The 24,870-nt window shown below is 54.2% G+C and overlaps 2 protein-coding genes across 4 annotated transcripts; both read left to right on the top strand.

The window, feature by feature from the left end:
* Positions 1-4,717: 4,717 nt before the first annotated feature.
* Positions 4,718-15,748, top strand: CD276 (CD276 molecule). 3 transcript variants are annotated; one of them, XM_030498214.1, is made up of 8 exons: positions 4,718-4,789; positions 7,229-7,373; positions 8,689-9,039; positions 9,708-10,004; positions 11,106-11,246; positions 12,858-12,899; positions 13,295-13,330; positions 14,677-15,748. In XM_030498214.1, exons 2-8 carry the CDS (start codon positions 7,244-7,246, stop codon positions 14,697-14,699), a joined length of 1,020 nt encoding a protein of 339 aa, XP_030354074.1. In that variant the 5' UTR covers positions 4,718-4,789; positions 7,229-7,243; the 3' UTR covers positions 14,700-15,748. The 3 variants fall into 3 exon arrangements, with proteins under 3 accessions (XP_030354074.1, XP_030354072.1, XP_030354071.1); XM_030498212.1 differs by lacking the exon at positions 4,718-4,789 and adding an exon at positions 6,883-7,030; XM_030498211.1 differs by lacking the exon at positions 4,718-4,789 and adding an exon at positions 6,883-7,108.
* Positions 15,749-16,015: 267 nt separating this feature from the next.
* On the top strand, positions 16,016-24,863 carry LOC115613120 (zona pellucida sperm-binding protein 3-like). Its single transcript, XM_030498215.1, has 9 exons — positions 16,016-21,736; positions 22,526-22,644; positions 22,726-22,829; positions 23,043-23,220; positions 23,294-23,414; positions 23,517-23,608; positions 23,678-23,823; positions 24,087-24,197; positions 24,702-24,863. Exons 1-9 carry the CDS (start codon positions 21,335-21,337, stop codon positions 24,830-24,832), a joined length of 1,404 nt encoding a protein of 467 aa, XP_030354075.1. The 5' UTR covers positions 16,016-21,334; the 3' UTR covers positions 24,833-24,863.
* The last annotated feature ends 7 nt before the right edge of the window (positions 24,864-24,870 follow it).

Raw genomic sequence — 24,870 nt, 5'->3', positions numbered from 1 at the left:
TGCTTTGTAAGTGAACCAGAAAGCCCTGTGCTCCTGCCTGCTCCTCTGTGAGATGGCAATCTGGCTGCTGTGGTCAGGAGATGGAGCCCACAACACCGTGATGATGGGTACAGGGACACATGCTGGCAAGCAGGTAGGAGAAGGCCACATGGTAGTGTTTGGAGAGCTGCATCATCAGGGAGCAATTAAAGCTGAGGGTTTAATGGGAGTATCCATCAGGTAAAGAGGGGGGAATGCATGGATGCAACCTCCGAGACATCCCAACTGCGGAATTCCTCCTCTTGGGAGGGAGCTGCCAGTGTTATGGGATCTTCACCCCATGTTAGGGTAGACTCTGCAGCTTCCCACCTCTGCCTCACTCTATAAAGAGGACCCATGGCAGGACCAGAGCTGGGGTGTCCAGTCACTGCAGGACAGGGAGATGCCTTTTGCAAAGCCATCAGTGCTGGACTTGGGGCATTTCTCACCTCAGGTTTTGCATGTGCATTGCTCCTGCCTGCTCCTGGCCAGGCAGCACCACAGCTTGGCTGGAGGAGGATGATGAGGGGGAGCAGGCCCTGGCTGTGCTGCTGTAGGGTGGCTATGGGACAGCAGAGGATGCTGTAGGGGCAGATGAACGCTCTGGCAATGCCTGGAGCTGAGCACAGAGGGGTGATGCCTTTGGGGGAGCAGTTCTTGTATTTCTTAGATTTGTGGGGGGAAAGAGATGTTCTCCTTCATACTGCCCTTGCTGGCTGTTGGGTGCTGATGGGTCCCAGCACACGGGGGTTGCTGGAAGCAGTGATGGCTGCAGCAGAGGTGCTCCATGCTGTAGCTGCTTATGGCAGCATGGCTGGGCGGAAGGACTGGGGGATGCCTGGGAAGGATGTGGAAACAAAAGGGGAGGAAAAAAGGCTCATTTTCCATGTCTGGGGGAGGGGAAATGCTCTCCAAGGGCCTGGTGCACAGCTCTGCCTACCAGCTTGCTCTTCCTCCCTGTGTGCCTCAGCAATGCAGCTGAAACAAAGAGGAGCCTTTTCATCCTGCAGTGGCTGCTCCAAAGCAAGCTGCAGAAACCATCTGCACACAGAGCAGCTTCATCTTCCTGCTCCTGAGAGGCCCTGTGTGAAGTGGGGAAGCAGGGGGAAGTGTGGTTTTGGGGTGTCAATGGCAGACAGACATCCCTGGAGTCCAGATGTGGGCAAAAACCCCTTCATGTGCCCCAGCTCTGCTCTGGGGACTGACCTGTCCCACCAAGGAGCTCTCCTGAGCTGTGCCCAGCAGAGCAGAGGCACGGTCTAGTGAGAGGATCAGTGCAAGGATGCTTCCCCAATGTTGCAAGTTGAATACCATTGTAAAACACTAATACCCTTGGGTCTGTGACTGGGAATGCTGCTGGGCACAGCGGGCACATACCTGCCATGGGCTTTCAGAAGTGTTTCCTAAGGGGTGAAGCCCCCCTTGCTGTGGGGTAACCCTGTGCTCACCCTCCCTCATTACCCCTTGCAGACCCTTCAGAGCAACCTCACACCATTTGGGGTAAAACCAATTAAAGGTGGTTGCAGTGCTGGCCCCTTCCCCACTCCCCAGGGTGAATTTGGGGTGCTGATCCCACTACAAGTCAGCAAGAGTGGTTCATCTGCAGTTGTGGGAGCACCAGCACTGGCAACCTCTAGCACTTTTAGCTATTGTCATTTAGGACAGATAAAGCTCCTCCTGAATTTAGGGGGAACCATTTGCTGTAGCTGGTGTGAACTGAAGGACAGATGGAGGCTCCAAGCCTGTTTTGAGTATCTCCTGGTGGTGGGGTCTTATTGTGTCTGTGCTTGGGAAGGAGAGGAGGAAGGGCTGGCGTGTACCCCGTGCAGAATCAGGTTCATCCCATTCCTTGCTAGCTTCCCCTGGGGTGCTTCTGCATCTGGAGTCCATTGCTGGCCTCTCTGCTTATGAATGACCCTTCTGTACCACAGAAATGCTGACTCTCTCCAAAGCAGCCTCCTGCTCCACACACAGGCCTAAACCATCTGTGTGCAGGTGGTGCTGAGTGATTCACCATCCCCAGCCCTGACCCTGCACCTCAGGATGGCCACATCCAAAGTGTTCCAGCTCTGTTCCTCCTGAGTGAGCAGGATTGAGGTTATCCAGATGCAGCCTCATCAAAAACAGCTTGGGAGGCTCCCAGGTTAGTGTTGGGATTGTTTTCTCTTGGGACCGGCTCACTGCTCTGCCTCTTGGTCCAAAGCAACCTCAAAACCCCCTTCCTGCTTCTCCAGATCCTTTGCTTTTTGCCTCTGTGATGTTTTTGAGTCTGCAGCAGGAGGAGCCAGGGCTGTTTTCCATATGTCCAAGGATCCTGCAAGTGAAGTAGCTGCAGCCACTCACCCGCAGGGGTGACACAGTTACCACTGCATGGAGCTGGCTGATGTTTGCTTCCGAAGTGGATGATCCTGGTAGTTTTGGGGGAGAGAAATCTGCGTGTAGTCAAGGTGGGATTTACCCTCCTGCCTTGTACTGAATTGATCATGAAGATGTTGTGTGCCAGATTTCCTGTGCTGGAAGGAAATACAGGGGATCCTCCTGGGCATTGCAGGTTTGATTTCTACATCCTTGGCAGCTGGAAAGTGCTGGTGCTGTGTAGTATTTCCATGCTGGTGATGGGGAGGAGAAACAGCCATGCAAGCTTCCCTTGGGATGCACATTGCCCACATGCTATGGACACCTTGTTGGGAAGCTCTGGATTTGCTCTAGCACCTCCATCCATTCTTTCCAGTTATTCTTCCTCCCCTTGATCAAATCCTGTCTGAGTGAAATTAAACTTGCAAATTGCAGTTCTTTTCTTTGCCTGTCTATATTTTTTGTCATTATTATGCACATACCTTATGTACTGCAGGGTTTGAGGAAGGATAATTAGTCCCAAATAATCATTTGGGATGGGAACATCTACTGGTTAAATCCCTCCCCCAAAGCCCCATTGTTAATCATAAGCAGGCTTGCAAACAGCATGGATTTTAATTTGTAGCTAGTTTTGATGTTGAAAAACCTGCCTTTGTTTCCAAGCTGCTTAGTTTCTTCTTATTTAACAGTAAGAAAGCTCCTGGTGCTCAGATGCTCACTTTGCATCTTCAAAGACTAACAGGAGAGCAGAGTTGCACTCGCAGTTAAGGTATCAAAGCTGTGATGCTGCTTTGATCATGTGAACTGTTGGGAGAAGGGACAAAGTGATGGAGCTGTGATGGTGTGAAACCTTGCCCTGGGCAAGTTTGTGTCTTTTTGGGGGGGTGCCTTTTGCAAAACCCTTGGGTTCCACCTGCATTTTTGGGTTGCTGAGCTTTGGTGCAGGAGAAGTCCGGGGACCTATTGCTTGTGGCAGAGGGAATCATCTCATGCAGAAGGTCCCTGCAACCCACCCCTGTTTTGCTGCTGCAGCATTGAGAGGCTGATGGCTGGATCTTCTCCACATCCCTCTACGCATCCAGGCTGAGCACAGAGAGAGAAAGCCTCTCAATCTGCAGGGCACATCTCAACTGGAGCACTGGGCTCCCAGTTTAGTTGCAGGCTGTTGAAGCCAATACACTTTATCCTTGCTTGTTCTTGCTCCTATCACCCAGAGTGCCTGGGTCAAGGTGTGCTTTGTCACTGAAAAATCCTGCCTTGCCTGGCAGTGTAGGGGAAAAACTCAATTGGTTTTTAAATATAGCATGTTTCAGGTTATTCTTATTTGCCTTTTAATTTTAAGCTCTCCAGGTTTGGCTGTTCTGGCTTCCCTCTGTAATCAAAAGGGTGAGAAGCTTCCTTTGCTCTGGAGCAACAGGATCCAAACCTCCCACATGGGCACCTGGCTCTGTGGCATGGACTGAAGCTGCTGGAGCCTTTGGGGACACAACAAGAGCTGCTGGTGTTGAGGGACCCCCTAAGAAAATCGGCTTAAAACCAAGAAGCTGCTTCCTTTGGGGAAATGTGTGTGTGTGTTGCTGAGAAATCACCCTTACAAAGAGCCCAGCTCCCTGCTCTTCCTCCTCTTCCTTTCCCATCCCTCCTGTGTGTGTTGGGAGGGGTGCTGATGCGTGTCTGAGGCTGTATAAAGGAGATACTGTGTGTGGAAGCACCTCAGGGGTGTCCCCTTCTAGCACTGCAGCTCCCAACTCTTTGGGGTCCCCCTCTGCCCTCCAGAGCACGGCGTGAGGCTGCAGCTGCCTCTGGGCCACTGGTGTAAGTAAATCAGCCGGGCTTTTCCTTGGGGAGTGGCCTGTGTTTGGCCTCTGCAGCTGGAAACTCCAGTTGCCTTTTGTTGATCCCAGAGGAGATGCTCACTCTCCTGCCTTGCCAGGCACCCTAGGCCCACATTTGAGGGCCTGAGTCCAAAGACCCAGCTCTAAATGCCCAGTCCCCCTGTTTTGAGGTCTCCACAATCCCTGGCTCCATGCAGCCCAATCCGCTGGCTGGGGAGCATCACAGTCTCCATGTCTGCATCTCCCAGATTTAATGGGAAGGCTTCACATCCATTTCTGAGCTTCGTGCACCCCAATGCTCTGGCTGTGCATAACCCAAATCCCTTGGTTCCATATGCTTTGGTTCCCCAGCTCTGTGCACCCCAACGCCCATCTCGGAGCACCTATCCCCGTGCACCCCATCCGCTACCTCGGCGCACCCCGGCCCCTTGCACCCCGCTCCCCGGCCCTTCCTCCTCCTCCTCGGCCGGCGGGACCGCGGCAGGAAGCGGTCGCAGCCAATCAGAGCCGGAGCCGCCGCCCCGCGACCGGCCCGCCCGCGGCGGCGCGCGCTCTCCCGCCCGTCCCGTGCCGCCTGCCCGGTAAGTGCCCGCGGGGGGGGGGGGGGGGCGCTAGGGACGTGGCGGGGACCGGACCGGAGCTGGGGGGGGGTGGGGGGAGTGTCGGTCCAAGGTGGGTCTCAACCGAGAGCGGGGCCCGCGGTGCGGGGCCCGGCGGGAGGAGCCGCCGCCGCTCCCGCTTCCCCTCCCGCGGGCCGGGGCTGCGGAACGCGGCCGTTGTTTCGGGAGGGCGGAATGAATGACGCTCTCCCCGAGCCGTGTGCCCCGCCGGGGCGGCGTGGAGCCTTGCGGGGGCTCGGGGAGCCCCGGCCGGGGTTGGGGGTGCAGGCGGTGTCCCCACCGGGTCCCGTCGCCGAGGCCCATGGGGGTGCAGGGGAGGCGGCATCCCTATAAACCCATCTGGTTAAAAATGCCACGATTAACGTAAAACCCGCTCCCACGCGTGAGACAAAAACCCCAGCTCCGGAGGAAGTGATTGTTCCCCTTTTTGTGTCCCAAAGGGATAACCCTTCCTTTCCACCACCACATGCTGCACCCCAAATCACTGCCTTGGGACTCGGGGGTCGCACCCCTCTCTTATTTACCGCGCCCCCCAGCCCCACAGGGTGCTGCTTTGCAAGCGGGGAGCTTCTCCTTCCCACCCAGAAGTTCAGCTGGGACTAAAAATAGCCTAGAGCAGAGCCGGGCTCTTTGCTGGCACAAACCCCGGGTAGGAGAGGAGCAAGCTGGGGGGCTCCCTCAAAAACTGAGATGGACCTGGACTTCTCCCTGCACCAGCAGATATTCTCCTTATACTTCCACCCATCTCAGGGAAGAATTTGGCAGCTGATAATTCGGGTGTTACAAAAGAGCGGTGTTTTGGCAGCGTGATAGTTAATATTTAACAGGGAGTGGATGACGTGTGGTCCCGCTGCAGCAGAGGGTTTAATTATTCTGGGGGGGTGCTGGAGGGTTCAGCCATCCTGGTTTTCCATGCGAATGTGTTTGTAGGGTTCATTAGATCCCAACTTGTGACAGAAGCTCAGGTCTGGGGCAGAGCCCGTCCCGCAGGGATGGGGAAACTGAGTCACGGAAAGGTGGGAGACTCACTGAAAGAAGGAGGGTTGGGGACACGGGTGTCCCCTTCCTGAGACACCTCTGGGATGGTCTGGCAGGACTCATAGGTCATGGAACCTATAAAATGGAATTGATTTGAGCATCCCCAGGAAGAGGAAAGACCTCCAAGGGTGAGCGTGAGGAGGTGACTCATGTTTCCCTCAGTGGGCAGCTGAGCGATGCCCTGTCACCCTCTCCCACCGCAGCTCCCTCCCTTCCTGCCTGCCTGGGGCTGGCTCTGGGCTCATCCACTTGGGAAAAGGTTAGAGTCAGGGATGTGGTCTGGGGAAAAAAGATGGAGAATTTGTTTTCCCCAAAGGAACCTCGTGCTCGGGAGGGAAGGAGAGGGGATGCTGTCCCAGAGCTCTTGGAGCAGAGCTGTGCCTCGGTTTCCCCTCATGCCCCAGTTTCCCCCTGTGCCTGAGTTCCCCACCATGTCTCAGTCTCACCCCGTGCCTCAGTTTCCCCCATGGGACTGAGCTGAGCAGAGCTTCAGGGCTGACGTTTCCCCACTTCAAGGGGTTTTAAGGATTAAGGAGCCAGTGGCTGAAGTTCCCGCTGCACCCCGGGACACCGGTGCCGTGACATTGATTTATTGCAAGTAGAGCTATTGTGCCAAAACCTGTTGGTGCTAAAGGCTGTGGGTGGAGCAGCAGGGCTCTAGGATGTGCTGGGATAGGATGGGACACGGCAGTGGTGATGCTGGCTGCAGCTCCTGCTATGAGGGAGGAACACCGGTCACGAGGGGCCTGGCAAGCTCCAGGCACAGCAAGGAGGGATGCTCGGGAAGCGAGCCACGGTAGCCAGTGGTGCCGGGCAGCTTGCCCTTGCCTCTCCCCACATCCAGCTCTGAGATGCTCTGCTTTTATTGCCCTTTTCTCAGGGCAGCCTCATGCCAGAGACTTCCATGTGATGAGTGGGATGAACCTTGCAGCCCTCTTGCTGTTGTCAGAGCCAGGAATCTGCAAACCTCTTTGTGTTCAGCTTTTAGCGATTTTGGACATCAGGAGCGAGTTGCTTCCTCTTGGAGGACAGGGATGTAACAGCCCAGCGATGCGCTGGGAAAGAGAGAAACAAAAGGGGAGGAGAAGCAGCGAGGAGGGAAAGAGGCTCACGTGGCTTCCTCAGGGCACGGGCCAACGCCTCCAGCACAAGAGCTGCCTCCGGGTCCATCAGCTTCCTAAATCCTGGGCCCTTGGCTGGTTCCAGGCTGGAGGCAAACCCCCTCCTGCCTTTTACAACGGGGTGGGTGCTCTGGGTGCTGCTGGCATGGAATCCCCTGCCCGGTGCCGGTATTCTCCCTGCTCTTGCTCTTTGTCCCTGGTCCCCGGCACCATCTTAGTGTTCCCTTCTATTTTTCCTCAGCTCAGGGTACTTGTAATGAGAGAGAAGACATCCCGTGAGGACACCCAGGGCCACGCTTGCTTCTGCTTCCTCACCCAGTCGTTCCTTGTGCCAAGGATGCTCTGCCTGCTGCTTGCCCTGAGGGCACTGGTGCTTGGCCTGGCAGGTGAGTGGTGCTGGAGGGTTAGGGGTTGGTGGGGTCTGCATGTCACCACCCCGAAGGAGGTGTCCTTTATGCCACATTCATCCTGACAAAGATGCCTTTGACCCGTGGTACCTGGTGGCAGCACCCACAAGGTGTTTCTCCTGGTTTTGTGGTCTTATAGTGGGTGTGATGGCTTCTGGTGCACATAGGCCACCCTCATAGCAGGGACACCACCTTCTGCGTGCCACAGCTGAACAGCAAAGCCATGGGAGGAGGGAATCCTGAAGGTCTGTGACCCCCCTGGGTCTGTCCCTGTGTGCTGCATCTCCTGGTCTCCCAGGTTGCATCACCTCAACCTGGGAGGGATGTTGGGACTGAATCCTTTTGGGATGCTCAGCAGTGGTTCTGGCCGGGCTGGATAGTAGTCCTAAAACCCACTGACGTTGATTATTAGCTGGAGGGAGACATGATGCTCTCAAGCTTAGAGCCAGGCATGCTGCCTGAGCACTCTTCTGCCTGTCTATGGCCCCTGTCAGGTCTCCTCCAACCTGTCTCCTGCCCACAGCTCTTCATCCTTCCCACCTGCTTAAAATGTAATGGCTCATTGCTGCTGTTGTCTCCAGAGGGGTATTTGCTGTGGGTAGCACCTCTGTTGTGTTCTGCAATGGTTTTGAGGTTGGAATATAAAGCAAATCCTTGGTCTGAGGGGAGATTTTTTTTGTGGTGAATGAAATGTCCTGGGTCTGCTTTGGAGGATGTTGCTGCTTCCTGCCAATGGGCACTCCAGGACCAGCTCCAAGTGTGGAGGGTCCAGCAGCGCTGGCATGGTTGGCATTGCTCCCTGATACAGTGGCAGGGTTAGTGTCCTGCCATGGCTCGGCAATGTGGTTGTTGGCATCGTGAGGTGACACTGGAATGAGGTTGGCATCATGCCATGGCATTGGGAAGAGATTGGCATTGTGCTGTGGCTCTGGGATGAGGTTGGCATCGTGCTGTGGCACGCCGTTGGCATTGTGCTGGAGCACTGGTGCCATCTAGCGCCTTCCAGCCTGGCCATGGTGCTGCCCGGAGCTGCTGGCTCGTGTTGGGAAAACGGGGCTGTGTCCCCACCACTGTCACCCACAAACGTCCTCTACCTGTGGGAAGAAACCAAGCTGCTTGTCCTGGTGGGGTGCAGGTTGAGGTGCCCGTGGTCACAGCTGAGATGCGACCTCCCCATGGGTCCCTTCCATGGGTATCCCTTGATTTCCTTCCATATTACTGAGATGGAGAGTTAAGGAGGTGCTTCTGCAGGGTCTCACCACCATGTACTTTTGCCCTTACCACCCTCCTGCAGGTGCCATTGAGATCCAGGTCCCGGATGAGCCCGTGGTGGCTCTGTTTGGCCGAGACGCCACCCTGCACTGCTCCTTCTCTCCCGAGGCCAACTTCAGCCTTGATGACCTGAGCCTCATCTGGCAGCTGACGGACACCAAGCGCTTGGTCCACAGCTTCTCCGGTGGCCAGGACCAGCTGGAAGACCAGGGTGGGGGCTACGCGAACCGTACAGCCCTCTTCTATGACCAACTGGCCCAGGGCAATGTCTCGCTGCTGCTCCGGCGTGTGGAGATCTCAGATGAGGGCAGCTTCACCTGCTTCGTCCGGGTCCAGGACCACAACAGTGCAGCTGTGACACTGCAGGTGGCAGGTGAGAGATGGAGAGTTGGGGTGTCCCTACATGTCTGCCCAAAAAGAAGGGTTCTCCATCATGCTTTGTTCCTCTCTGGAACCTCTTTCTCTCTCCTCCTTGCCATGGTCTCCCCATGAAGTCAGGTCTCTGTTAGAGACCAACCAGCTGCATCGATGCTGGAGAGAGGCTTCATCAGGGACTGTAGTGACAGGACAAAGGGGTGTTGGATTCAAACTGAAACAGGGGACTTCAGGTTAGATATAAGGAAGAAGTTCTTCCCTGGGAGGGTGCTGAGGCGCTGGCACAGGGTGCCCAGAGAAGCTGTGGCTGCCCCATCCCTGGCAATGTTCAAGGCCAGGTTGGACAGAGCCTTGGGTGACATGCTCTAGTGTGAGGTGAGTGTGAGGTTAGAACTAGATGATCTGAAGATCCTTTCTAACCCAAACCAGTCTGTTATTTTATGATCTCCCCAAAATATTGCTGGTGGGGGCCGCGGTCTCTTCCCTGCAGTGTTGGAGAGGCTCTTAGTTGAGAGGCCACCTGGAAGCATGGCCATAAATGAACCAAAGCTGGGGAGGCTTCATCTGGTTGGTCCTATCAACTGGAAGAGTCTGTCCTGGGGCTTGCCCAACCTCATTGGGTTGCTCGTGATCCTTTGCTCATGCTGGCTATCCTCTTCCTTGCAGCTCCCTACTCCAAGCCCCATATGAACCTGGAGCCTAACAAGCACTTGAAGCCAGGAGATCTGGCAGCGGTGACTTGCCACGCTTCCCGCGGCTACCCCGAGGCCAACGTCCTCTGGCAGGACAGCCAGGGCAGCAACATTACAGAAAACATCACCACCTCCCAGGTGGCCAATGAAGAAGGTCTCTTTGACGTGCACAGCGTGCTCCAGGTGCTGGTGGAGCCCAGCAGCACCTACTCCTGTCTGGTGCGAAACCCAGTGCTGCAGCAGGAGACCCAAGCTTCTGTCACCATCACGGGTGAGCCTGTGGGGCCCAAACTGGGGAAGGGAAGTGATGGGCACTGTCTGAAGAAGGTGACTGTGGTGGCACCGGGATCCCTACTGGGGTTGCTACCCCATATCTCTGCTCGACCTCTCTCCTCATGGACCTACAAGGGTGACTTGAGGCTGTGCTGTCCCCCCTGTCACCCCGTGCCAGCGTCCCAGCTAGAACCAGCATCCTTAGTTCTTAGTCTCTCACTTTGCTGGTTGCCCCATCCCAGTCTAAGCCAGCACAGGGCACAGTGCTTGTCTTCTCCTTAGCGATGCGATGCTCTGGATTTGGAGTTCTCCATCCCAGCTGTAACAATTCTACTTCAAAAATACAGGCTGCAGGAGTTCATCGAGCATCTGGTCCATTCTAGTTCTGCCCTCCTGGAGCTCTTTAGAACCTTGTGTGCTCCTCAGCGTTAATTACTGTTTAATTACGCTCAGTACAGCACTGGGTTGGGAAAGTGAGGCCCTGGTGGAGCATTAATGTTTTGTCTGGATGCACCAAACCCTTGCAGGAAAACTTGTGTGGATGCTGCTGGTTGGGGACAGGGGGTGGCTTTCGTATGGCCTCATGAGCAAATGGTCAGCCTTGGGGTGACACTGTGGAGGGACAGGGTTTGTGGCAAGACTTCGTTTGAAGAAGGAGCAATATTAAAGCGAAAAACTGGATTCTTGGTGCTCCAGGAGATAGCCCCACATCCTGGTTGTCCCTTCCAGGCTGTCCCAGATGCTGGGGAAGGTGTCCCCATCCTTCCTGGGCTAAGATGAGAGGGGAAAGGGAGCAGGTCCTGCATCATCTAATGCCGCTTTGGAGCTTCTTAGCAAGTGAAGGCTCAGCCTGCCTTTCGAATTCATTAGTATAATGACTTAAAAGTTAATGAAGTGTTTTAAGGAGTGCTTCAACCTGCTGCTTCTGCTCATCCAGACCTGCTGGGGGAGGCCTTAATCAGAAGCACCAATGTTTTTACTTCCAAAACCACCTCTTGTGCCACCAACTCCCTCCATGGGGATGTCCCCTGAGCACACATCCCCCCTGTTGGGCAGCACTGCTCACTGTGGTGGTATTTGTCTTTCCTCCCCCTGCAAGGCCAACACCTCGCCTTCCCTGCCGTGGCTCTCTGGGTGACAGTGGGACTTGCCATTTGTGTCGTGGTGCTGCTCATTGTCCTGGCCTATGTGTGCCAGAAGAAGATCCGCCAGAGCTGTGAGGAAGAGGAGGAAAATGCAGGTAATGTGGTGGTTTCCCCCCAAAAAAGGGATGAGGTTTGCAGAGGGTGATGGATGGGGGGAGCCGGGGCAGCCAGTGTGGGTTTGCCTTGGTGGTGGCATCTTTTAGAGGATGAAGAGATGCTCGGAGCTGCTGGGGTTGGTGGGCACCAGCACATCTGTACCTGTGCTGGCTGTGTGCATTGCTCCAGGCAGCTCTTTCAAACATACACCTACTTTTCCTCCCTGCCTCCAGTGAAAGTGCTCCCTACTTTTCCTTCTCCCCCTTTCACCTCCCTACTCTGAGCATCCTCTGCATGTCTGGTACCCACAGCTGGGTGTGCGTGGAGCATCTCCTCTGAGAAGGTGCTTTTAGCACTTGCCACCATGGAAACGCCAAGTGCTCTGACACACTGAAATAGCATGAGAGAGGTGCTCCATGATCTTGTGTTTTGCATCCTCCTGTTTGGTGGCTTGTTTGGTTGTTTTTTTGTTTATTATTATTATTGTGGGGAAGTGTTTGCACACAAGAGGGAGGTTTTGTTGCTTTAAAAAGCTGCTGTGCTCTGAAATGGCTGCAGAGGCAAGCTTTCCTGGTGTTCCCATTTGTTTCCTCTTGCTGCCTCCCGAGGCGTTTGCTCTGCCAGAGCCTTTCCCCGCCAGCTCCATGCTGCAGGGCTGGGACCCGCAGTCTTCCTCCCTGGGGGCTCCTGCCTCGCTCCTCCTCTCTCTGTCTGTGCCCATGTCACCCTGATGCCTGGCTGTGGGGTGCCCCCAGCAGTGGGGACCAAGAAGGTTTTACCCTGGGAATGGTTTGCAGGAGATATATATATAGAAAATAATATAGATATTCTCCCTCTGTAACAGAGTGTTTTCCTCTCAGCCAAGGGATTTGCAGTGCTGTGATGCTCAGCTGTGGCCCCGGGCCAGCTGACCTCAGCCCTTTACCATCAAGACGCAGCTCCCAGCTTATGATGTGTTGCACTGATGGCTGCATGCCCTTAGCAATAACCTTTTGCTGTCTCTCTCGGTCAGCCAGAATCCAGGCAGGGACCCTGCCTGTGGGCCTGGCAGCCATGGGAGGCAGGAGCAGTGATTTTTGCTGGGCTTTCTGGCATCGTGGCAGGTCTTACCCATGGGGTGCAAAGCTCCCGGGCTCCCAGACAGTGTGGCAGCCTGGTGGGTGCGAAGGGGATGCTCATCCCTCAGCGCCGATGAGGTGTCCCAGAGGCATTGGGGGAATCTATGGTCTCCCTGTTAAGCCCCTTGCCAAGCACTGCTCCAGATGGTGGCTGTGCTATAAATAGGGAGGCAAGTGGCTGCGCTGTATCACCCGGAGCTGTGGCTTTTCCTGCTTTGCTTGTAGGGGATGGGCCACCCCAGCACAGCCTTGTGCTGCAGGAATCCCCACCATGGGGTGCTGGAAGGGGTGCTGGGTGCAGGTGGGTACCAGTCACCTCCTCTCTGAGCATCACCAGTGGCTCAGCAGCGCCTGGGCCTGAGCAGACCTTGGGATATGTGGTGATCATGGGTGGCTCCGAGCGCTGGGGATGGCAGTGATACAAGGGGCACCCACCAAAGCTGGTTCAGGAAGCTGGGGTGGAGCTTCACGCTCTGGTTTGTTCTTTTGCAGGGACGGAGGAGCAGGATGAGGAGGGGGGAGAACCCAAGACAGGTGGGTGCATGATGCTTATTATATACATGTACTTGTGCCACCCCGGTGTGCTTTACATCCTCCATCTGTGCTCAGCCCCCCGTGCTCGCCCACTCCTCGATGCACCCCCTCAGGCTGGCAGCTCCCTGATAAGCCACCCTATCTCTGGAGAGAAAAGCACTCGTGGTACTCTGCTGTTGTCAAACAGGTGAATTATATGCCAGTGATTGCCTTTATCTGCTGGCGCAGGAGCCCGCTTGGGATGCCAGCTCCTTCCTGCCGGCGAGATTTAGGGACCGGGGGTTGGTTTGCAGTGGAAACTGGTGGAAATTGGCAGTTATTGGGGTGGGTTCCCCAAAACAGGGCTCTTGGTTGTTTCCTCCTTGACTGACCAAATGCTGTTTTGTTTTTTGCAGCTTTGCAGCCGCTGAAGAGCACGGAGAGCAAAGAGGGTGAGTGCATTTGCCAGGCAACAGTGTAGGACCATGAGCTGGCTTGTGATGAAGGTTTCTTCCTAAGAGCACTGGAGATGATGCTCAGATCTAAGTGGAAAGCACCTGTTGCATCTCCATCATCCATCACTGGGTTTTGTGGGGGTTTTTCTCAATTTTTTCATATTTATTTCATTTTTTTCCCCACTTTTCAATCAGATTTTCTTAGGTCAGTTATTTTCCAGCGCCCATTTCCATTCCAGTTAGGGCTGCACTTGCTCTGGCCACCACTCGTATCTCCCACCAGTGATGGAGTGATGCAGCTGACAGCTTTGACACGGAGTTTCTTCTCTTATCCTTCCTTTTCTTGGGCACTCTGGGGCCAGGAAAAGCCTCCTGCCACCTGCCTGGGTCACTGTGAGGAATCTGGGTCTGTCTCTCAGTGTTGCCAAGAGGAGAGGAACTGATGGAGTTGGTCCTCACTTTGCATGAACTTCATCCCTCCCCCTGCAGAATTCCCCAGCAGGAGCCTGATGCTGAATTCCTGGTGGAAATTAATGAAAAGTGGAGCCCCAGCTCCTGGTTTTACCTTTCAGGACCTTTTCCCAACGTCCTGGCTCGGTGCTGCCAACAGCCCATCATGCACCCCAGCCCCGTGATGGACTCCAGTGCATTCCATGCTTGGTCAGCCCCGCTCCTCCCAAACTCATCCTCATTCCAAGATCTCAATCTTTTAACTCATTTCCTTTCCTATTAAAGGCAGAGCTTGGCCTCTGCTGATGATGAGTCTCTGCTAATTTAACCCTCCTTCCTCTTTTATTAACAGCCGTGTTTTTCCTCTAATGCCATTTCTGCTTCCCCGCCAATAGGTTAATAAAAGCCTTTTCTCCCTTCCCCTTCACACCTTTAGTGAAGCATCAGCCGACTCCACTTTTCCTCTTTTTTTTCCTCCTCCCTGCCCTTATCTCCCTCTCACAAGCCTCTACAGACCGCGCTCAGCTTCCCAGCCCCTTGGCTTTCCCTCCCCAGTGCAGCCTGTTTCCTTAACCCCATGCCAAAGACATCTGCTTGCTCCTCAACCACAGGAGAAATGAAGCTTGGATAATAACATCTCCCAGGGTTTGCCAGCTGGAGGCGGGGTTTTGTCTATCCAGGAGGATGGATGGAGGGATGAAAACACACCTACATGTGCCTAGTCTTATTTAGCTGGGGCTGGCATCGGACCTGGGTGTGGGGATCCCAGTTTTCCAGGGCCAGGACAGCCCAGAGCTGTTATCAGCTGGATGAACTCATTCATTTGGGCCTGTGAATTACTCTTTTTTAATGTCTTTGCACATTTTCATTTAGTCTTTTCTTTTTCTCCCCAGATAATGAGCAAGAAATTGTCTGATGGGAGCTGGGACACCCCCAAGCAGCGCCCGGTGCCCTGCACCAGCCCCAGTGGTGATGAGCTCCAGGTCCCCTGGGAAGGGCACGGACTCACTGCCACCCCTCATCCTGAGCCCGGTCACTCTCCTCTGTCCCCAGCCTTGTCTTTGGGGTACCCTGGGGCTGGAGAGTGGTTGAATCTCTTTAGCCCCAGCAAGCCCCAAAACCGGTGCATCCTTCCCAGGGATGATGTGGGGTGGAGGCTCTTCCCTGTCCATCTGGCTGTCCCCACGTGGGGCTAAGAGCAACCAGGGTCGACCGTTCCCCCCCATCACCCTCTGTTCCTGCTCCTGCATGGCCGCAGCTGAGCCAGCCACCTTCCAGGTGCCTTCCAGGGCAAATTTTGCTGCCCATTCTAAGCCCCGAGGCCTTGAGAGTGGTGATGGGCTCAGTGAACAATACATGGAGCCCTGGAGGCTCTGGGAAGACGGATGGGACCTGCAGGACTCCCAGGCATGGGGGACAGAGCTGGTGCTCTGGTCCTCAAGTGGAGGTACCACTCTGGGGATATATGGGGGTAACTTTTTTGTCCCGTTGCACCACTGTGGTTCCCACTGGACTTTCATTTCTGCCTTAAATGCAAAATGCCCTCGGGGCAGTTATCTCCTGCCTTTAATTATCCCAGGTGACTTTTTGGGGAGGGGACAAAAGGCAGGGCTGGGGGGGCACCTGCTGGCCGGGTGAAGCCCCCCTGGCCTCCCCATGGTGACAAAGCTGATGCTTTGGGGGCTAAAGCACTGGTGGGGACAAACCCAGCTGGTGCATGGGGCTGAGCATGGGATTGGGGGTCATTGCCCCGGTACGTGTCTGGGGGTCCTCCCACTGCTGCTGGGTACCTAGGGCATCCAATCTGCCAGGGTGAACAAGGTGGCATGGCCCTGGTCCTGCTCCGGTGGGTGGAGAAGTCCCTCGAGGACTGTTGTGCTGGTTTTTGTCTTTATTTAAAATCCAGAATCTGAAGGGGAATTTTGTGCCTTGACAAATAAATTTGGGGGTTGGTTTGGACAATGATTTCCAGGCTCACTGTGGTCTCTGGGATGCAGCTTTGGCCAGAGGCTTTTGACAAGGGTCTGTAGGGTCAGGACAAGGGGAATGGCTTTAACCTGCCAGAGCAGAGATTGAGATGATCTCTGAGGCAGAAGCTCTTCCCTGTGAGGGTGCTGAGGCGCTGGCACAGGGTGCCCAGAGAAGCTGTGGCTGCCCCATCCCTGGCAGTGTTCAAGGCCAGGTTGGATGCAGGGGCTTGGAGCAACCTGCTCTAGTGGAAGGTGTCCCTGCCCGTGGCAGGGAGTTGGGACTGGGTGAGCTTTAAGGTCCTTCCAACCCAAACCTTTACGTCCCCCTTTCAGCCCAGTCCCTCGGTCCCCTGCTGCCACCACAGCCCGTTGTGCCGCGCTGCCCTCATCCATCACCCAGCGCAGGGAGAAAACCACTCCAGCAATGGACTGCTGCCTGCCCTCATCCCTCCTCTTGATTTTCGTACCTCCAGCAGCAGTACAAAGAGCAAAATCCCGACGGGACATTGTCATCTGTCTGAGGTCACTCTGAAATGGGGGCTGGTTAATCCCAGTGGTGGGATGTGAGCTGGGAGTGCCAAGTGCAGCGGGGAAGGGACCTTCCTGAATCCCCTGTGGAGGGTTGTTTTCAGCTGCCCTTCCCCATGCGTGGAGCTGGGCTCTGCTGTTCTGTAGAAAAACTGCTTCTAAAAGCAAGACAAGGGGAAATGTGCTGGTGTCAAGCTCTGCTTAGGAAGGGGATGGATGGTGGGTTCATTTAGGGGCTTTGATCTACAGCCTGAATTTGGAGCTGGTGCAGTTTTTAACTCGGTGCTCAGAAGTACCATTAATAGCATTGAGGCACTGGGGAATGAAGTCATCAACCATCCCCAGCTCCTTGGTGCATGATGGGATGCGTTGTCCCCACATCCAGGACATCTATAAGGGTTCTGAGATGGTGCCAGCATCACTGGGGATGTCTCCTCCAACTGGAAGGTTTTGGGGCATTTCTTTGGGTCTGGGCCATGCAGGGAAGGGAGATGTTGAGGGTGGCAAGGGAGAAAATCACCATTTAAGCTGTGGCAGCTTGGAGGAAGTCCTGCTTAGGTGGCTCAGGCTGATGAGCCATCCCAAGCTGAGCTTCTGCTTGGGGCTGAGCCACTCACCACTGTCCCTGGGAGGATGCACTGTGCTTTGGCATGGGGTAAAGCACCCTAGGAGGAGCTTAGTTGTCCCCTTGTCCCAAAGTGCTGTCCTGCTTTTGGGGCTGGCCAGATGATGGGTCTTTTGTAGGGGGAAGGAAACTATCCAGCCTCTTCTTCAAGGTCTCAATCCAACATGCTGGTGTGTGGGTGCTGTGGGTGATACGCAGGCAGGGACAAGGCTGGTCAGCCACAATGCAGGGTTTTTCCCATTCCCAACAGCCCCAACATCCTTCTCCACCCGCTCCTGGATAATGACAAACCTGGCAGGCATGGAAGTGGGATTTAACAGGGATGCAGAGCATGAAAGACCCAGCCCTGAGAGCTGGTAGCAGCTCAGCTCGCTCGTGTTTGCTCATCCCTCTCGGGAGCAGGCGAGGCTGCAAGTTCATCACACACCCTCCATGGGTAAAAAACCCAACAACACAATCCTATTTGGCAGCTTATTGCAGAACGTGCTGGGCCGGACTGTCCCCAGTGCCGATCGATGCAGCTTCGTTCTCCCCATCAAGAATAAACTGATTCCTGCTGCTTCTAGTGACCTAATTCCAAGGAGAGGGGAGGATGGAGATACTGAGCCTTGTGGCTGCCTTTCCCCTGAGCACAGCATGGGGTGGGATGGATGATGCCCCTGTGGTGCTGGGGCAGGGTTGCTGCCTGTCACTGTTGTCCCCTCTTCCTGACCCAATTCACAGATGGGCCTGTGTCCATCTGTTCTGAAAACCCGGTCTCATTTTCTAGACGGGCTTATTTCCATGGGGTTATGTGCCTTTCCTGAGGATGAGCAGGATCCAGCTCCTGCATTGCCCTCAGATAGCCAATTCATAGCCCCAAAATTGCCAGGCCAGACCCGAATTCAGCTCAGAGCAACCTGGCTCAGCTCTGTTCTGATTTAAGGATTCTTTAAATGTAATATCTGACTTTCCCAGGGAAAGCAGAGCCCAGAAGCTGCCCCTGGGCTGGATCTTCCTGCACTCTGCTCATGAAAGCAAGGAGCAAAGCCCCAAGGCCAGGGCTGTGAGCCGGGGGGAGAAGGATTTTAAGCATTACTTTTTACCATTGCTTGTGGCTTTTCCTGGGAAGCAACATTCCCTCCCCCCAGATCGGTCTAAACCTCCGCGATTTGTTGTTTCCTCCCATTGCAACAACTGGGATGGAGAAACCATGCAATTCCATGCCAGCAATTTGCTTTCCATGGACCAATGCAAAGCGCTGGCCCACTCAAAAGCTCCTTTTCAGCCAATGAAAGGTCTTGAGAAACTCCCCACTTGTGCCATCAATCCTGGTACCTGAATCTTTTTGATAGAGAATGAAGCAGCGTCATGGTGTTCCCAAGGGAACTGTGTGGAATCATCAGTTTCACCTCCCAGGACCCATTTTTCAGAGCCCAATCCCAAGCAGGTTATTCCCAGCAGCTGCAATGCATCTGGTCCTGCTAAGGCAGAGTTAACTGAGGGGTTGAGAGACATTTTAATTACAGATTTGTCTATCCTGCATGATTTATCCCGGGTAACTCCAGCAATTTATCCATCAGCAGTTAGAAGGGCTCTGAAGCAGAAAGCAAGCGCAGGGAGTATTTATTGCGGTGACTCAGAAGTCGTCGAAGAGAGATTTGAAACGAAACAGCGATGTTGCTTGAAAAAGCACTACCTGGCATGAAGGAGTTGTCTCCAGCCAGGAAAATTAATGAGCACTTTCCAAACTCCAATTCCCCTTTTCCTGCGTTAGCCAAGTGGGGTTCATTTCTCCTTGGGATGCCTGGCGTGGCTACAAGGGAATTGGGGTGACATTTCAATGTCACTTTATGATCAGATGGCATTTCAATGTCATTTTACCATCATTACTCATGATGGGTGACACCACATCCCCCCTGGCAATGCTTTGGGAAGTGGGATCCCGGCCGGTGCGCTGCAGGCTTAGCGACAGCATCGTTTTCTCAGGGACTGCTGAAGAGAAGTTGGTGCTGCTTAATGAGCCTTAGAGAAGCATGTGGTGTCTCAGGTAAGGAGATGTTGTTTAAACAGTGCCAGAGGAGGATTCAATTCCCCTATAAACACAGTATTTAACACTCCAGTGAAAAAGCACCCTGGTAAATAAACAGATCCTTTGGATGAGAGGAAAAGCACTGACAGTGCAGTTCCTCTACAGGCCTGGCAGAGAAATTACTTTTCTCATCTCATGTGGTAAAATTGTGTAGAAAAATGAAGAATTCATAACAGACCTATCCCAAAGGGAGGATGTGATATTGCTTCTTACAGCACAGATCACAGGCTTCCACCATGGGGCTCATCCTGCTCAACCAAGGGCTTTCCAAGGAGCATGGATGGGGCGCAAGCAATCAGCAGCCTTCCCTATCTAGCAGGGGCTCAGTGAAGACCCTGAGCTCCCAATAGCCCAGGGAAGGACAGCGAAAAGGACAAGGTCCCCGACATCCTTCATTCCTGAAGGAAGCCTGCAGAGGACTTAGCAGACAGGAAGGGCTATTCCTTCAGAGCTGTTAAATACAGCTCACAGTGATGGATGCAGGAGCCAGGAGGTGGTGGATGGGGGGGTTTTGCTGCCTGTTGATCTCTTTTGCACCCAAACAAGAATAAAAGCTGTTCCTCACCCAATAGATTCAGGCTTATAAGGCCAGTGAATCTGCCATCCCTGTTTCATCCCAGATGCCTGACTTGATTTCTCACCATCCCACTCCTGGTGTTTGGACCTGCCAACCTTTGGCTGGAGCTATTGTGAGGTGTGAGAAACCCACTTCTGAGCAGGGGAACTTGGGGTATTGTTAGTGTGAGACACAGGGCTCAGGCTGTACATGGTTCCTGGGGTTTCTTAGAGGAGCTGCACCTCTCCCTTTGGAACAGGAGCAAAGGTGTGTAGGGTACAGGCACCCATCCATGTGGTTCCCCATGGTTCCCCATCAAGATGCTTTGCAGGAGGAAGGGTGAATCAATGCACGGACCTTCAGTGTCATGTCCTGCTGAAAGGCTGGGTGATGGGGCTGTGGGCAGCACGAGCATCAACTCCCGATCTCCTGGATGCCTTCGGCTGCAGGAGCCCCCCTGACGAAACCCAGCTTGAGGCATAAAAGACATCAATCTAGCACAGGGATGAGCTGGGTTTGGAGACAACCCACTGCTTGCTGAATTAATAAAGAGGGTTTGAGCTGCCAGAGAGGTTTTTCTTGTTGTATCATTTATTCATCATTTGCAAAAATATCAGGGGCAAGGCTGCGACACGGAGATCATGCCAGAGAAGGATGGTGTGGCATTATTCATGCTTCAGGTAGACAATAGCCAATGCCTAATGCATATGCCAGCAAGGGAAGGAAATCCCACCAGGAATTTGTATGCACCCCCATGGTCTTAGTGGGAGCTTTCCTCATCCAGCTCATTGCTGCAGTCTCCCCTACAAGCAAATGGTTCAGGTCACCCCTTCCCAAACCCACCCCACAGATCCTAGCAGGCCGGGAGGAAGATGCTTCAGCCAATAAACCCCATTTCCATGGGCACGCTTGTAAAGCATCATTACAAACACACCATGAATACAACCACTCAGGCTAAAAACACCCTCCTGGCTTGTTCAGCAACACCATTGTGCACAGGGCATCACCCCCATGCCAGAGGGACCCCCCCTCACCGGGCTCTGCTGCTGCAGCAAGCAGCTTTGGGTGACCCCAACCTCTCCATCCAGCTCACATGGGGATGTGGAGCCATTAGTCACTGTACTGAACACATGAGCAGCTGTGCCAATTAGCATAATTAACACATGAGGGCCAATTAATCTCTTGATTATGCCTGCCATTCACTTATTATGGGACTACCGGCTTTTGTACCTCTGCTTTCTATGCAAATACATTGGCTATAATGCCTTCATTACTTAGTACACAATTACCCAGCGCAGATAGACATGAAATCCAGCATGGACAGATTACCAGCACCCCGGGCCAGAGCCCAGGTGGATTCTGCAGTTCAAACTCCTCTCCATTTCTGAATGTGCCACCTCAATGATGCTCCAGGAACTGGGGTTTGGGGAATAGCTGATGCTGATGATGTGGGGTGAAACGCTTGTAGGACCCTGACCAAGCCCTTTCCACCTTGGTGGCCAAAACTGGTTCCATCTCATACAATAAGAAGGAAACAGGCAGAGGGACAGTGGCTGATGCCACCCCAAACAGGCAAGACAAAGGGACATGGAACAAACTGCTCCAAGGCAATTCTCAGGTGCAGGTCCAAGGAAATCACCCTCCATGCTCTAAGAGGGAGGGATGGTCCCAGCTGGGTCCCGTTGTCCTGAGCTGCTCCTTGCTGGGTGGGGGCCTTCCTGCAGCCCCCAGGTGTCCCCATCCGGTACAAAAGGCTCCTGAGCAGCACCTTCCCCATGAGCTGGTTTATCCTGGGGTCAGGATGGGGTCTGGAAGCAGCCTTGGTGTTGTTCTTTTCTGCTGGGCACTTGCTGAAGCAGTGTCTTACAGTCCCTGGGGGTTCCCTCAAAGGGGCTCAGGGCTCTTGAGGGTCCGGGGGGATTCCTCTTGGAGCTGGCCCCATGTGCCTTCTTTCTCCCAGCCTTGGGCATGGGTGGATGTGTCCCAGCTCCAGGCTGCAGCCCCGCTGCACCCTGTGGCCGTGCAGTGCCAGGAGGCTCAGGTGATGGTCACGGTGCAGAAGGACCTCTTTGGCACAGGACACCTGGTCAGGGCTGCGGAGCTGAGCCTGGGCTCGGCTGGGTGCCGGCCGGTGGCCCAGAGCGATGCTGAGAGCACTGTGACCTTCGTGGCTGGGCTGCACGAGTGTGGCAGCAATCTGCAGGTGAGGTGGGATGCTGGGGTGAGGGGCTGCTCCATCCCTAGTAATGCTGTGTGGGGAATGGACCCCCAGTACTGGGGTGGTAAATGGGGGTTATTGTGGGCAGTTTAACTGCTTAAGAGCAATGTGCTGTTGTGCTGCCTGATTCATCTCTGTCCTAGAAATGACCTGGTGAAGCTGATGGCAGGATTTGGGATGAGGAGGGGCCTTGTGTGGAGGCAGTAGTTGCCCAGTGAGGGGTGGTATGACCATTGCAGAGCTATACCTTAGAGTCTGGGTACCATCCTCAAGCCTTAGATGAGGCGCATGCTTGACAAGGCTTGTAATGGTTTTATGGCTCAGAGTTGTAACTGGATGTACATCCCATGTAACTGGATGAGTCCGTGGGAGAAGTGAGCATAGCTTTACACTGCAGTGAGTGTCACTGGGAAAGGGGCTTGCTGACCTCCTCAGCAGGAGAGGAGAAGGGCTGCTTGGAGCTGCTGTGCCCCAGCTCAGCTGGGGGAAGAGGTTTGCAGACCTACAGTTCCACAGCCCTGACCCACTTGATGTGGATGCTCACTGGAGTGCCAAACTCCTTGAGACTGACCTATGGGGCTGGCATCTTGTTGGGATGCCAATACTAAGCTTCATGGTGTCCTGTATGCACTGGATTGGGAATGTGGAGGACAGTCTGTGCTTTTCCAGCTGATGGGCTTGTGTGTCCTAGCGCAATCAGTGCTGGGCATCTGATGGTGCTGATTGATGTGCTTGTTTTACTGACTTCTCACCTCTCCCAAATCTTCCTTGTAGATGACCCCAGACTCCTTCATCTACAAAACGAGTTTGTCCTACAAACCTACTCCTTCTGGCAACCTGGTCATTGTAAGGACCAATCCAGCTGTGGTTCCTATTGAGTGCCACTATCCCAGGTGACCAAATGGGGGTTGTGTGTCTGCTCCTACGGATCTGAGACGATGGTGGCAACTTTAACACACATCTCTCTGGTTTAGGAAGAGCAACGTGAGCAGCAATGCCGTCCGGCCCACGTGGGCCCCCGTCCGCGCCACATTCTCAGCAGAGGAGAAGCTGATGTTCTCCCTGCGCCTCATGAATGGTGGGTGCAGACCTGGCTGCCCTGTTCCCCTCAGGTCCCTGCTCCTGCCAGCTCTTGGCCATGTGCTGAGAGCCCAAACAGCTGAATCTGAGCTAAAATCATGTCCTGCAGAAGTGACCCATGGGGTTGCTGCTCAGTTAAGGGGTTCCACGTGCAAGGGAGGGCAATGTGTTTGTCCCCAAAGTGACCTATAGCCTTGGATCTACCTTCCAGATGACTGGAGTGCTGAAAGACTCTCCAATGGCTTCCAGCTGGGAGAGAGCCTGCATCTCCAGGCTGATGTGGCTTCTGGGAACCACATACCTCTAAGGCTCTTTGTGGATGACTGTGTTGCTACTCTGAGCCCAGACAGGAACTCCTCACCCCGATATGCCTTGGTCGACCTCAGCGGGTAAAGGGTGCAGTGCTCTGGGTGGTGCTGCTGAGGCTGGTTGGGCTGTCCCTGACTTCTGACCCTTGCCCAGGTGCTTGGTGGATGGGAGACTGGATGACACCACTTCAGCCTTCATCTCTCCAAGGCCAAGGCAGGAAACACTGCAGTTCATGGTTGATGCATTCAGGTTTGCAGGAGATGAAAGGAACTTGGTGAGATGTGGTGCCCACCCCACCTCCTACACTGTGTCCAGAAGCTGTGCTCCTCTGCATGAACAAGTTCAATCTTGGATGTTCATTTCCTTTCCCTTCCAGATCTACATCAGCTGCCACCTGAAGGTCTCCCCAGCTGACCAAGCCCCAAACCCATTGAACAAGGCCTGTTCCTTCAACAAAGCCAGCAGCTTGTGAGTACCTGGTGCATACAGGGAGGGGACCAGCCTTGAGAAGAGGGCTTACAGGTAATTCTGTTTCAGGTGGGCTCCTGTGGAGGGTACTGGAGACATCTGTAGCTGCTGTGAGACAGGCAACTGCCCATTGTATGGAGGATACTCCCGGAGATCTAACCCTCCAGCCAGATGGCCAGGGAGGCGCTTGAGGAGAGACATCTCCTCTGAGCAAGGTAGGGCTCTGTGTATCCAAAATGTACCCCCAGGGCAGGGTGACCATCCAGGCTGGGATAGCTGAGATGCTGGAAGGTCTTTAGCAAATGCATCTCACCTTTAAGGGCAAACTCTGCTCTTCCCCAATGTCTTTGGGCAAGTAGCTGTGTCTGTGTGCGCTTACAATTAAAACTACTAGAAAGATGCTCTCACCTTGCCCAGAAATCCAGGCTAAGCAGGAGTTGCCTCCCCTGTGAACTCAATCATGTCCATCTCCTCTTAGGTGGGTCCTCAGCAGAGGCTGAAATCTCAGTTGGACCGCTATTAATCCTTGATTCAGCTCAGGGATTATGGAGTTCCTCAGGAAGTCTTGCACCAGCAGGGAGGACACATGGTATGTGTATGGGTTTGCTGTTTGACTGTGTCTTCAGGTCTCAATTGAGGGTGGCTCCAGGTTGATCTAGTCATGAATCCCCCATGATTTCATGGACAGGCTTTCTAGCAGCATCACCAAGAGACAGTCTGGGGGACTCTTTCCCAAAGCTGCAAGTTCATCCACTGACAGATGGTGGAAAGATGTTTAATGTGTCTCTTATAGAATCCCAGACTGGTCTGGGTTGGAAAGAACCTTAAGATCATCCAGTCCCAGCCCCCTGCCACGGGCAGGGACACCTTCCACTAGAGCAGGTTGCTCCAAGCCCCTGTGTCCAACCTGGCCTTGAACACTGCCAGGGATGGGGCAGCCACAGCTTCTCCGGGCACCCTGTGCCAGCGCCTCAGCACCCTCACAGGGAAGAACTTCTTCCATATATCCAACACGAACTTCCCCTGTTTTAGATTGAACCCATCACCCCTTGTCCTGTTTCTACAGTCCCTGAGAGTCTCTTGTCTCTTCCAGGTGCTGCTGAAGGACTTCCTATGCTGGCCCAAGCTGCTGTGCTCACAGCAGCCACTGTGCTGAGCTTAACTGCTCTGGGGCTGTTTCTTGTGTGCAGAAAATGCAGCTGCCCTCCTAGGGTGTCACTGTAACTCCCCAACCCCAATAAAAAGAAGTGCTTCTGTCCTCC

Source organism: Strigops habroptila, chromosome 9 (genome assembly GCF_004027225.2).
Source record: "Strigops habroptila isolate Jane chromosome 9, bStrHab1.2.pri, whole genome shotgun sequence".
NCBI classification, from domain to species: Eukaryota; Metazoa; Chordata; class Aves; order Psittaciformes; family Psittacidae; genus Strigops; species Strigops habroptila.
This window is presented reverse-complemented; position numbering and strand designations above follow the sequence as displayed.